Raw genomic sequence first — 12,493 nt, 5'->3', positions numbered from 1 at the left:
TTAGTTGTTAAGTCCTCAAAAACCATGTACATGAAAACACCCAATGGGGTTGTAATGATTATATAGGTGGACTCATTGAACTGCGGTGAGAAGTATTCACAGTGCTTCAGGTCCAGCTGTAGTTGCTGAAAGATATTTTTGGATAAGGGTTCTACTCGTCATGCTAATGTGCAAGCAGCAAGTGATAAGCTGTGGATTGCCAGTATTATTTTTTCTTTATTCTTAAAGTTTTTAAATAAAGAATTGGCAGCCACAATCATTACCTCTTTACTTTTCCATCTATGAATGATTTGTTTTGCTGGAGAGTGGTGACAAATATGAAATAATGCTTCACTGCAGGCCTTACCTTTAGCTGCAAGTTAAGAAAAAAAAACTGAGCTTTCTAAATTGCCTTCAGATTATCAACTTCTTTTGTTCAAAGCACGGTGGTTCAAGGAAAAACTATCCTTGAATTTATTGTGCAACATTTTCTGATGTTGAACCAAATTCCCCTTTTTGACTTATCAATATACTTTTATAGGATTGGTGACGATTCGCCACGGCAGATTCGCCGCCGATGATTAGCCACTGCTGGTTCGCCACCAACGTTTCTCCACTGGGGTCGTTTGACCTCTGGAGACTATTTGCCACCGGAAATATATATATATTGATTGTTTTCCCTCCTGTCTGTTCTTTCATACTTCTCAGTCCCCTTTATTTATACAACTACATACTGATAAAAAAAAGGTAAAATAAATATAATTTTATTGGTTTATCTATAAAAATAAGTTACAAATACTTGCAGTGGCGAATCGTCTTCAGTGGTCAATGGGAGGTGGCTAAGTGTCCTTGGCGGTGAAAGGGCGGTGGCTAATTGGCGGCGAATGGTCCCATCCCGACTTATGATATATAAGACAAACCCTCTAATCTGTTTCAGCTGTGAACAAAATTAATTTTCCAATTCCACTTGGAAGCTGTACATTTCTGCTTTCTTCTTAGAAGGCCCAGGTTCATCACTTATCTTTACTGCTTCACTGTAGTTTGTGACATTGAGCTGCCACTGGTCACTCTGCAAGTAAGCCTCTGGATCCATGCATCTGGAACATCCAATATGTTGCTGGCTGCTTTGAAGTATGGAGGCATGGAAATCCACTTATGTAGTCATGATTTGTATCTGAGGCGCCTGGTGAACTTGCAATGCTTGGATACCTGGTATGGCAACATTCCCTGTACTTTTTCTTCATCATGCATAGATAGTGGCAGTGGCAGATCCAAATCACTATAAATGCCAGAGGAAACATCACAGAAGTGTTTCACAGGAGGCTCCCAAGCACTGAGGATGTCACCTAGACAGGGGACAAAACGTCTGCTACACAAATTCCCAGCTCGGCGAACAGAACCACAACACGCATAGATATTAGTTAAGCAGCTGAAGACAAAATAACACTGCAGGTCTACAAAAAAATGGGCAGAACAGTGAGACTACTTCAGCTGCTCTTGCAAAGAGTTCATACGGACATGATGGGCTGCCTCCTATGTTTACTGTAATGCAATGCACTGACATTACACATAAGTTCTAGAATATTTGTTATTCATTTGTTTGCACTGCTATTATATAAAAAAATATTTTACTCTACAATGACAGTCTATCTAGACCAAACTGAAACACAATGCACCAAACTGGCAAGGTAGTTAAGACGTCCGCCATTCTTTATTTATACAGTTTCAGGAAGCAGAAGTTGTGCAGCGGCATGATGATTGATGTGTGTGTGGTGAAGGACTGCTGGCTAGCAGTATAAATTGAGTTTCAGAGACCCTGCAACCAGTCAGTTGACTGTATTCTGCACACTGGAGACCACCAGATTACGTTAGGAGGACAGATTACATAGACTAGAATTCTATGTGTTGAGTATACAAGTTTAAAAATAACTAAATTTAAATGTTTAAGATAAACTTAAAGATGATTTGTCATCTGGTAACAGAAGTCCAGAGCAAAAGGCATAAAATTAAAACCAGAGCCAGGGATGTAGATACAATGCTTTCAACATTGCTAAATTACTGTGTAGTTTTTTAATACCATTGGGTCAGCTTGTCAGCCATAAATTCCTTGAATCTTAAGTGTATTCTGTCCTGTAAAATGTGAAAGCTGCATGATAAGTTTTGCATAATTTCCTAAATAATTTAATAGGGTGTGAAAACTAAGGAAATGTAGCATTGAAATGCAGAAACATCCTGTAAATGGATTGGAGATGTTCCATGAGGGTTCTCAGAGGCAAGAACATATTAAATGCCAGTATCCATGGATATGTGTTGCATATAGCTGGTGCACACAGAGCATGCACTGTGACTTTGGTGCCTGGTGTTCTACATGGAGCTCCTTTGGAGCAAGCAGCAAGCTAAATTTGCCAGGTATACTCATGCCGAGATTTGTCAAGTTTGTTTGGCATGTTTGGTAAGATAGGCAGCTGAACATGAATGAGGCAAGTTAAGCTATCAACAAGACATTTAACAACCAATAATCCCCCATAATTGGTATCATGTCACCGCCTAAGCCAGAAAATCATCAAGCCACTTGTTCCAAGTGTACAAAATACTCTTGATGTTGAGATTGGTCTTGCTGCACATGTTGCCCCAAACTGCCCCAAATCTTTCTAAATTTGTCAAAATCTGATCATGCTTGACAAGCAATCGATAAATAATCATTTTAATGAATTTTGTCCATGAAATTTAGCAATTTAGCCAAACTTGGGGCAGCATGGTGGCTCAGTGGTTAGCACTACTGCCTCACAACACCAGGAACCTGGGTTCAATTCCACCCTCAGTTGATTGTTTGTGTGCAGTATGAACATCGTCTGCGTCAATTTCCTTCTGGCCCTCCAGTTTCCTCCCACAGTCCAAAAATGTTCACGTTAGGTAGATTGGCTATGCTAAATTGCCCATAATAACCAGGAATGTGTATGTTAGGTGGATTAGCCAGAAGAAATGCAGGGTGCAGGGCTACAGGGCTATGGCAGGAGTGTGAGACTTGGTGGGATGCTCTTTGGAGAGTCAGTATGGACTTGTTGGGCCGAATGGCCTGTTTCCAGTATATGGAATCTGTGAATTTCAAAAAAGGAACTTACTTCTTAACCTACTTCCGTATGGTAAAGTGCTAAGGCCATACTTTGTTTCTTCTTTGGTAAAGATATAACCCAGGTCCACATTATAACTTCATTCTTCCACTAGTCATAAGACTCAATTAAGAAAGCAAGGGTATGTAATCATAATTCAAACTTTGCATCTGGACTCAACCATCCTCTGCTACCAGTCTCTGTTACCAGTGCTATACACCAGAGGATAGCAGTATTTAAACACAGTCCAAGTCCACACTTTTGGTGAGAACTTTATTTCAGAAAACTATATTGCATAAAACTCACAACCATCGGATTGTTAGTTCTCCATATTTATGCACCAATTCACACCTAATTAATTCCTTGTTAATATATCCTTCACATTAGGTTTCTTGCGATGTAGTGATAATGCCCCTGAGCCAGGAGGCCAGGGTTCAAATCCATCGGATCCAGAGGTGCGTCATAACACATCTGAACAGGTTGTTTAGAAAATATTGATATCCTTCATATGTTCCCTCGTTCCATTAAGTCTCAGTTACACTCCTTCACACCTTATTAGATAATAACACTCTTCCCATCTCTCCCCTTTCGTGCTGACACATTTCCTCTCTCCCTATTGATACAGGCACTCATTCCAACACTTCTCCTTCTCAGAGGCCTCTTCTCTCTCTATTCTTTCACAGAGATTCTTTTCACTTCTCTCCCATTCACAGAGACACCTTTCTTCTCTCTTCCGTTTCATAGATGCTCTTTCATTCGCTTTCCTTTTGAGGGAGACTCTTCACTTTCAAGGAGCTACTCTTCATCTTTCCCCCTTTCACTGAGATAGTTTATCCCTCCCTTCACCTTCATAGAGCTACTCTTCACCTTTCCCCCTTTTACATAGATATTTTATCCCTCTCTCCACTTTCACAAAGTCACTCTTCACCTTAACCCCTTCCACAGAGACACTCTTCTCCCCCTCCCCTTCCAAAGAGACACTCTTTGCCCCACTTTTGCAGAGACATTCTTCTTTTGTCTTTCCTTTTATCTCTTCACAACATCGAAAAAGAAACCAATTGCTGATTTTCTCCTACTGACATCCTTTAGCTGATGAATCACATTAACAACAGTGCTTGTGGAAGTAAAGTCCCATCTTCACATTAATGATATCCTCCATTGTGTTGTGTGGCACAATTATTCTGCTAAATGGAATTGATTTGAAGCAGACCTACAATTGAAACTGGGTACAGGTTATCCCCGACTTACAAACATCTGACTTACGAGTGCTTGAACTTACAAAGTAGATCCCATATTACAGGTTGTTCTTGCTATAACACATGTTTCGTTAACGCAAATTCACTATAACACAACTGATCAATTGGGAACACTGTTTCTAAAGTGTGAACTTTTAAAGTGTGTATTGATTATAATGAGATTTCAGCCCTATGGTTTAAATTGTGCTGCTATTACGCTGTTTTCTTGTAGCATGGGATTGTACAAGAATGGAACTACTGCTTTACAGTAAAACTGGCTGTACTGTTAATTTTAAGGATCCAATGTGAATTATTTTTTGTACTTATAAACAAATATTTTAGATATACTATATTGTGATCCGACTATTATACAATCAATGGACTAACATAGTCAGGGTCAGAATCCATTCGTAATGCAGGGACTGCTTATATCCAAGAGGCACTTCGCTCCAGCAGTAGCAGAATTGTTTTCAACCATGATCTATAACTATTGGCCTTTTATATCCCCACTCTACCATAACCGTAAATCTGAGAGATCAACCTTGTTTCATTGAAGACTGCAGGAGGACATGCAGGATCAATACCAGACATACCTAATAATGAAGTATCATCCTGGTGAAACTAAAACATAGATCTATGTGCATGCCAAGTATTGGAAGCAGCATGGGATACTTACAGCTAAGCAATCCCACAACCAATGGTTTGCATATAAGTTCAGCAATCCTGCTACAACTTGTCATGAAGGTGGTGGATAATTAAACAGCTAACAGGAGAAAGAGGCTCATAAACATAGAACATAAAACAATACAGCACAGAAATGGCCCTTCGGCCCTCGATGTTGCGCCGACCTGTGGACTTTTCTCAGCTCGTCCTCCTACACTATCTCAAAATCATCCAGGAGCTTATCTAAGGATTGTTTAAATCTCCCGGATGTGGCTGAGTTAACTACCTTAGCAGGTAGGGCATTCCACGTCCTTACCACTTTCTGTGTAAATAACTTGTCTCTGACATCAGTCTTAAATCTATCACACCTCAATTTGTAGTTATGCCCTCTTGTAAAAGCTGACATCATCATTCTAGGAAAAAGACTTTCACTGTCTACCCTATCTAATCCTCTGATCATCTTGTATGTCACTATCAAATCCCCCCTTAGCCTTCTTCTTTCCAATGAGAAAAGACCCAAGTCTCTCAGCCTTTCCTCATAAGACCTTCCCTCCAGACCAGGCAACATCCTGGTAAATCTTCCCTGCACCTTTTCCAATGCTTCCACATCCTTTTTGTAATGGGGCGACCAGAACTGTCCACAATATTCCAACTGTGGCCGCACCAGCGTTTTGTATAGTTGCAGCATGATATTGCAGTTCCAGAACTCAATCCCTCTACAAATGAGACCTAACACACTGTCTGCCTTCTTAATAGTACAATCCACCTGGGTGGTAACTTTCAGGGATCAATGCACATGAACTCCAAGATCTCTCTGCACATCCACACTATTAAGAATCTTTCCACAGACCAAGTATCTGCCATCCTGTTACTCTTCCCAAAGTGCATCACCTCAGATTTAAATGCATTGAACTCAATTTGCCACCTTTCAGCCCAATTCTGCAGTTTATCCAAATCCCCCTGCAACCTGTAACATTCTTCCAAACTGTCCACTCCTCCAGCAACTTTAGTTCGTCTGCAAATTTACTAATCCTTCCACCTATGCCTGCGTCTAAGTCATTTATAAAAATGACAAACAGCAGTGGTCCCAAAACAGATCCTTATGGAACACCACTAGTAAATGGACTCCAGACTGAACATTTTCCATCAACCACCACTCGCTGCCTTCTTCCAGAAAGCCACTTTCTAATCCAAACTGCTAAATCACTCTCAATTCCATGCCTCTGCATTTTCTCCATCAGCCTACCATGTGGAACCTTATCAAAGGCTTTACTGAAGTCCAAGTATACCACGTCAACTACCCAACCCTCATCTACATACTTGGTCACCTTCTCAAAAAACTCAATGAGGTTTGTGAGACACGACCTGCCTTTGATGAAATCATTTTGACTATCTGAAATCAAATTGTTGCTTGCTAGATGATTATAAATCTTATCTCTTATAATCCTTTCCAAAACCTTTCCTACAACAGAAGTAAGGCTCAATCGTCTATAATTACCTGGGTCATCTCTGCTGCCGTTTTTAACAAGGGCACAACATTTGCAATCCTCCAGTCCTCAGGTACTAGACCCGTAGACAATGATGAATCAAATATCAAAGCCAAAGGCTCTGCTATTTCCTCCCTAGCTTTCCAGAGAATCTTCGGATAAATCCCATCCGGCCCAGGGGACTTGTCTACTTTCACTCCTTCTAGAATTGATAACACCTGTGCGTAACTAACCTCAATCCTCTCTAGTCTAATATCTCATACCTAATTTTTCTCCTCTACAATATTCTCCTTTTCCTGAGTAAACACCGATGAGAAATGTTCATTTAGCACTTCTCCAATCTCTATAGGGTCCACACTCAACTTCATGCTTCTGTCTTTGACTGGCCGTATTCCTACCTAATCAACCTTTTATTCCTCACATACCTATAGAAAGCTTTAGGGTTCTCCTTTATTCTATTTGCTAAAGACTGCTCATGTCCTCTCTTTGCTCTTCTTACCTCTTTCTTTAAATCCTTCCTAGCTGATCTGTAACTCTCCATCGCCTCATCTGTACTATCTAGTCTCATCAACACATAAGCCTCTTTCTTCTTCTTAACAAGAGATACAATTTCTGTAGTAAACCATGGTTCCCTTACCTTATCACTTCCTCCCTGTCTGACAGGGACATAGCTATCAAGGACACGTAATATCTGTTCCTTAAACCAGCTCCACATTTCGATTGTCTGCATCCCCTGCATTTTGCTACCCCATTCTATGCATCCTAAATCTTGCCTAGTTGCATTATAGTTGCCCTTGCCCCATCAATAACTCTTGACCTGTGTCATGTATCGATCCCTTTCCATCGCTAAACTAAACGTAACTGAATTATGCTCACTCTCTCCAAAGTGCTTACCTACAACTAAATCAAACACCTGGCCTGGCTCATTACCAAGCACGAGATCCACTGTGGCCTCCCCTCTTGTCGGCCCTTCGACATATTGTGTCAGGAAACCCTCCTGTACACATTGGACAAAAACTGATCCATCCGATGTACTAGAGCTGTAACATTTCCAACCAATGTTGGGGAAGTTAAAGTCCCCCATAATGACCCCCTGTTTCTTTCACTCCTACCTAGGATAATGTTGCTAATCCTCTCTTTCACCTCCCTGGAACTCTGCGTAGGCCGATAAAAAACTCCAAGAAGTGTGACCTCTCCTTTCCCGTATCTAACCTCAGCCCACAATACCTCAGTAGACGAGTCCTCATCAAAAGTTCTATCAGCCACCGTTATACTATCTTTGACTAACAAGGCCAAACCTCCCCCTCTTTTTCCGCCTTGCTTGTTTTTAATGAAAGATCTCAACCCTGGAACCTGGAACATCCATTCCTCACCCTGCTCTATCCGTGTCTCCGAAATGGCCACAACATCGAAGTCCCAGATACCTATCCATGCTGCAAACTCACCTACCTTATTTCGGATACTTCTGGCATTGAAGTAGAAACACTTCAAACCACTTCGCTGTCTGCCAGCATATTCCTGTGACCCTGAAATCCTGTCCCTGCCCTTCCTACTCTCATCCCCCGTGCATCTGCAGCTACACCTCCGGTTTCCATCCCCCTGCTGAGCTAGTTTAAATCCACCCGAATATCACCAGCAAATTTCCCACCCAGGATATTAGTACCCCTTTGGTTCAAGTGAAGACTGTCCTGTTTGTACAAGTCCCACCTTCCCCAGAATGAGCCCCAATTATCCAAAAACTTGAAACCCTCCTTCCTGCACCATCCTTGCAGCCACGTGTTCAGCTGATATCTCTCCCTATTTCTTGCCTCACTATCACATGGCATGGGTAACAATCCAGAGGTAACAACTCTGTTTGTTCTAGTTCTCAGCTTCCACCCTAGCTCCCTGAAATCCTGTCTTACATCACTATCCCTCTTTCTACCTATGCCGTTAGTAGCTACATGGACAACTTGAGCTGGTCACCCTCTCCCTTCAGGACCCCGAAGATAAGATCCGAGACATCACGGACCCTGGCACCTGGGAGAAAACACATCAACCGTGAGTCTCATTCGTTCCCTACAAACCTTCTATCTGAGCCTCTAACGACTGAGTCCCCAATGACTAATACTCTCCTCCTTTCCCTCCTTCTCTTCTGTGCAACAGGGACAGGCTCTGTGCTAGAGACCTCAGCCCTACTGCTTGCCCTGGTAAGTCATTCCCCTCAACAGTATCCAAAATGGTATACACGTTTTTCAAAGGAACGACCACAGAGGATCCCTCCACTGACTGTTTTTACCCCTTTCAACAGTCACCCAGATTTCTTCTTGCCTAGGAGTAACTACTTCTTTGTAACTCCTATCTATCACAGCCTCTGCCTCCCAAATGATCTGAAGTTTATCCAGCTCCCGCTCCAGTTCCCTAACACGGTCTTGGAGGAACAAGAGTTGGGTGCACTCCATGCAGATGTACTTGGATGGGACACTATTGGCATCCCTGACCTCAAATATCCTGCAGGAGGAACATTTCTCTCTCTGTACTGCCATCCCTGCTAGTCCCCTAGTCACAAAGTAAAAAAGATTTGCTTACCTGATATGTCCCTGGTCTTTAAGGTTAGAGGAAGTGGTTGGGTGGCTGAGAAGACACTGACTTATATGGCAATAAGAAGTCCCTCCTTTCCCAGAAACCTCTGCTCTCTGACTTCAAATTTAAAAGCACAAATCAGTGACTCACCGCTCCCAGCAGTCCTCTGGTACAAGCTGCCGCTGAAAACATCCCCATCTTTAACAATGGGGAGCCCCATTAGCACATCAATGCAAAAGACAAGGTTGAAGCATAAACATTCATCTTCTTTTCCTGAGTTACAATCACAAATACTAGTTTTCTGTCAATGTGATTCACTTCACTTGATTTCAAGCATAGGCTGAAGGTACCAAATGCTGCAAAGGCCATGGCTCCTGATAACATCCCAGCAATAGCACTGAATACATTACTTCAGAGCTAGCCATGTATCGAACCAAATTCCCTTAACGGTATTTTAAAAACTATATATTACAGCCTTGAATATTCTTAATTATCCATACTCAATAGCACTTTTCTTATCACCACAGATTTTTCCTGGACTTAATTAATATAAACTATTGGCTAAAGTAAGGCAACATAGTTTTGTTTGCACTAAGAAATGAATTATATTCCTTAACTAAGAATCAATTTTAAATCAAAGGAACAAAAAAGAGACAATCAAGGATTGATAAGCAGGATTGTATTATTGATTCATAGGAATTTCTTAGTAACTAATGAAGTCAATCACCAGTGAAACCATGTTTCAAAATTTTTAAAAACCATATATCTTAATTACTATGTCAGCAACTAGCACTGAAAATCTGCTTGACTGGAAGTACTGTAGAATAAAGATGACACAGTTTCTAAATAGACAATGAAGACATTTTCAAAGGTTTTCTATCTGCTCCTGGAATGAGCAATAAATTCTGAAGTAAGCTCTTTAATTTTGAATTTTGTCGATTTTTCTTGATAGTTGTACATCTCAAAAAAGATTTTGCCATTTAAAAGATAATATCTGCCTATAATTACTTGTGTTGTAAGTGCATTAACAAGTTGAAAATAACTAAAGACAGGAATCAGTAGTTCACATTATTGAATGTACAAAGCATATGAATGTTTTGGGTTGTATATTTAAAAATATCCCTACCAGGTCATATGATGACAAAATCTTCTTTTGTACATCTGATAGTGTTCCAATTGGTTCCAAATATGGGTATTTGTCCTTCATGTTGAGTGTTACTGTAGAAGTGTTGACATTGTTCAATAATCTTGATGACATAGTCAGTATGCACTGAGTCAGATTGGCAGTAGGAGCTAAGGCACATACTTCCTTAAACGAGATTATGGCATTCTGTACAGAAGGAGAAAGTAGAAAATAACAGTAACTAAGTGAGCAGAAAAGACTTGGTTGGTCATTTTATGGATTAACTGTTATTAACACACATTTCCTAAAACTGCAAACTGTGTTGGTCAGGAAAATAAAAAAAAGGGAAAAAATTGCTTAAAATAATTGAAATTAATAATTGCAATTGCAAACTAAGAAGAAAGGTTGACCAAACTTCTAAAAATGCAACTGTTTATCTTTATTTGTACTTATGTAATAAATGCACTGACAAAGTTCTTATATTTCTGATTTTTTTTCTTATTGCATTGAGTCCATGCAGCATGGATTGATAATATATCACTGTTAAAAACACTACATTTATTGAGATCATTTGAAAAGATTCTCATCATTTATCAGCTCTCATTCAGAAATCATGGACAAAAATTTTGAAAGTTCATACTTTCATTTCAAACAATAGGTACCCCATAGTGAATATAATTTTATTAGTTTTCAAATAGTGATGGAAAAAGATAGATCAGATCTAAAAGTTAAAATTCTAAATTGGAGTAAAGTCATTTTGACGACATTAGGCAAGAACTTTCAAAAGTTGACTGGGGGTGGATGTTTGCAGGTAAAGGGATGGCTGGAAAATGGGAACCTTCAAAAATGCGATAACGAGAGTCCAGACAGAGTACATTCCTGTTCGGGTGAAAGGCAAGGCTTGTAGGTAGAGAGAATCTCTAGAGAAACTGATGTTTTGGTCAAGAAGAAGGAAGCATATGTCAGGTATGGACAGCAGGAATTGAGTGATTTCCTAAAAGAGTATAAAGGCAGTAGGAGTATACTTAAGAGGGAAATCAGGAGGGTATCATGGTAACTGGTTAGCAAGGTTACATCACATGGAAGAGAGCGAGAACTAACTATGTGAATACAGAATTGACTTGAAGGTAGAAGACAGAGGGTGGTGGTGGAGAGTTGCTTTTTCAGACTGAAGGCCTGTGACCAGTGGAATACCACAAGGACTGATGCTGGGTCCATGGTTTTTTTGTCAATTATGTAAATGATTTGGATGTGAACATAGGAGGTATAGTTAGTAAGTTTGCAGATGACACCAAAATTGGAGGTGTAGTGGACAGTGAAGAAGGTTATCTCAGACTACAAGGGGATCTTGATTAGGTGGGCCAATGGGTTGAGGAGCGGCAGAAGGAGTGTAATTTAGATAAACACAAGGTGTTGCATTTTGGAAAGGCAAATCAGAGCAGGACTTATACACTTAATGGTAAGGTCCTGAACAAAGAGATCTGGGAGTGTAAGTTCATATTTCTTTGGAATTGGGAGTCACAGGTAGATATGATAGTGAAGAAGGCCTTCTTTAACTTTGCCTTTATTGATCAGTGCATTGATTATTAGAGTTGGGAGGTCATGTTGCGTTCTACAGGACATTGGTTAGGCCACTATTGGAATATTGCATGCAATTCTGGTCTCCCTGCTATAGAAAGGATGTTGTGAAACTTGAAAGGGTTCTGAAAGGATTTACAAGCATGTTGCTAGGGTTGGCAGTTTTGAGCAACAGGGAGAGGCTGAATAGGCTGAGACGCTTTTCCCTGGAGTGATAGATGTTGAGGGAAGACCTTACAGAGATTTGCAATATCATGAGGGGCATGGATACGGTGAATAGCCAAGGGCTTTTTCCCTGAGTAGGGGTCTCCAAAACTAGAGTGCACAGGTTTAAGGTGAGATGGGAAAGATATAAAAGTGAACTAAGGGGCAACATTTTCACACAGAGCTCATGCCTGTATGGAATGAGCTGCTAGAGAAAATAGTGGAGGCTGCACAATTACAACATTTTAAAGGCATTCGGATGGGTACATGAATAAGAAGGGTTTAAAGGGATATGGGTCAAATGCTGGCAAATGAGACTAGATTAATTTGGACTATCTGGTTGGCATAGATGAGGTGGACCAAATATATTTTTCTGTGCTATAGAACTCTATGACTATTACAAAGTAAGTTGACACTGAACCTTATAAGGAGACATTAGAATAAATTATCAAAAACTTAATCAAAGAAATGGGCTTAATGGAGTGTCCTGAAGTAAGAAACAAAATACAGAGGCAAGGTGTTGAGGAAATGAATTTCAGAGACTACGAACAA

At 40.4% G+C, this 12,493-nt stretch overlaps 1 protein-coding gene across 2 annotated transcripts in view; it reads right to left on the bottom strand.

Moving 5' to 3' along the window:
- Positions 1–12,493, bottom strand: part of plcl1 (phospholipase C like 1) — a 304,098-nt gene that overhangs the window by 55,409 nt on the left and 236,196 nt on the right. For both annotated transcript variants that reach the window (XM_060827410.1, XM_060827411.1), the window contains one exon: positions 10,163–10,366. In XM_060827410.1, coding sequence (XP_060683393.1) covers positions 10,163–10,366 — 204 coding nt within the window. The remainder of the gene's footprint in view (positions 1–10,162; positions 10,367–12,493) is intronic.

This window comes from Hemiscyllium ocellatum, chromosome 7, assembly GCF_020745735.1.
Source record: "Hemiscyllium ocellatum isolate sHemOce1 chromosome 7, sHemOce1.pat.X.cur, whole genome shotgun sequence".
Taxonomy (NCBI): domain Eukaryota; kingdom Metazoa; phylum Chordata; class Chondrichthyes; order Orectolobiformes; family Hemiscylliidae; genus Hemiscyllium; species Hemiscyllium ocellatum.
Note: the sequence above shows the minus strand (reverse complement) of the source record. Positions and strands in the feature narration are given on the sequence as shown.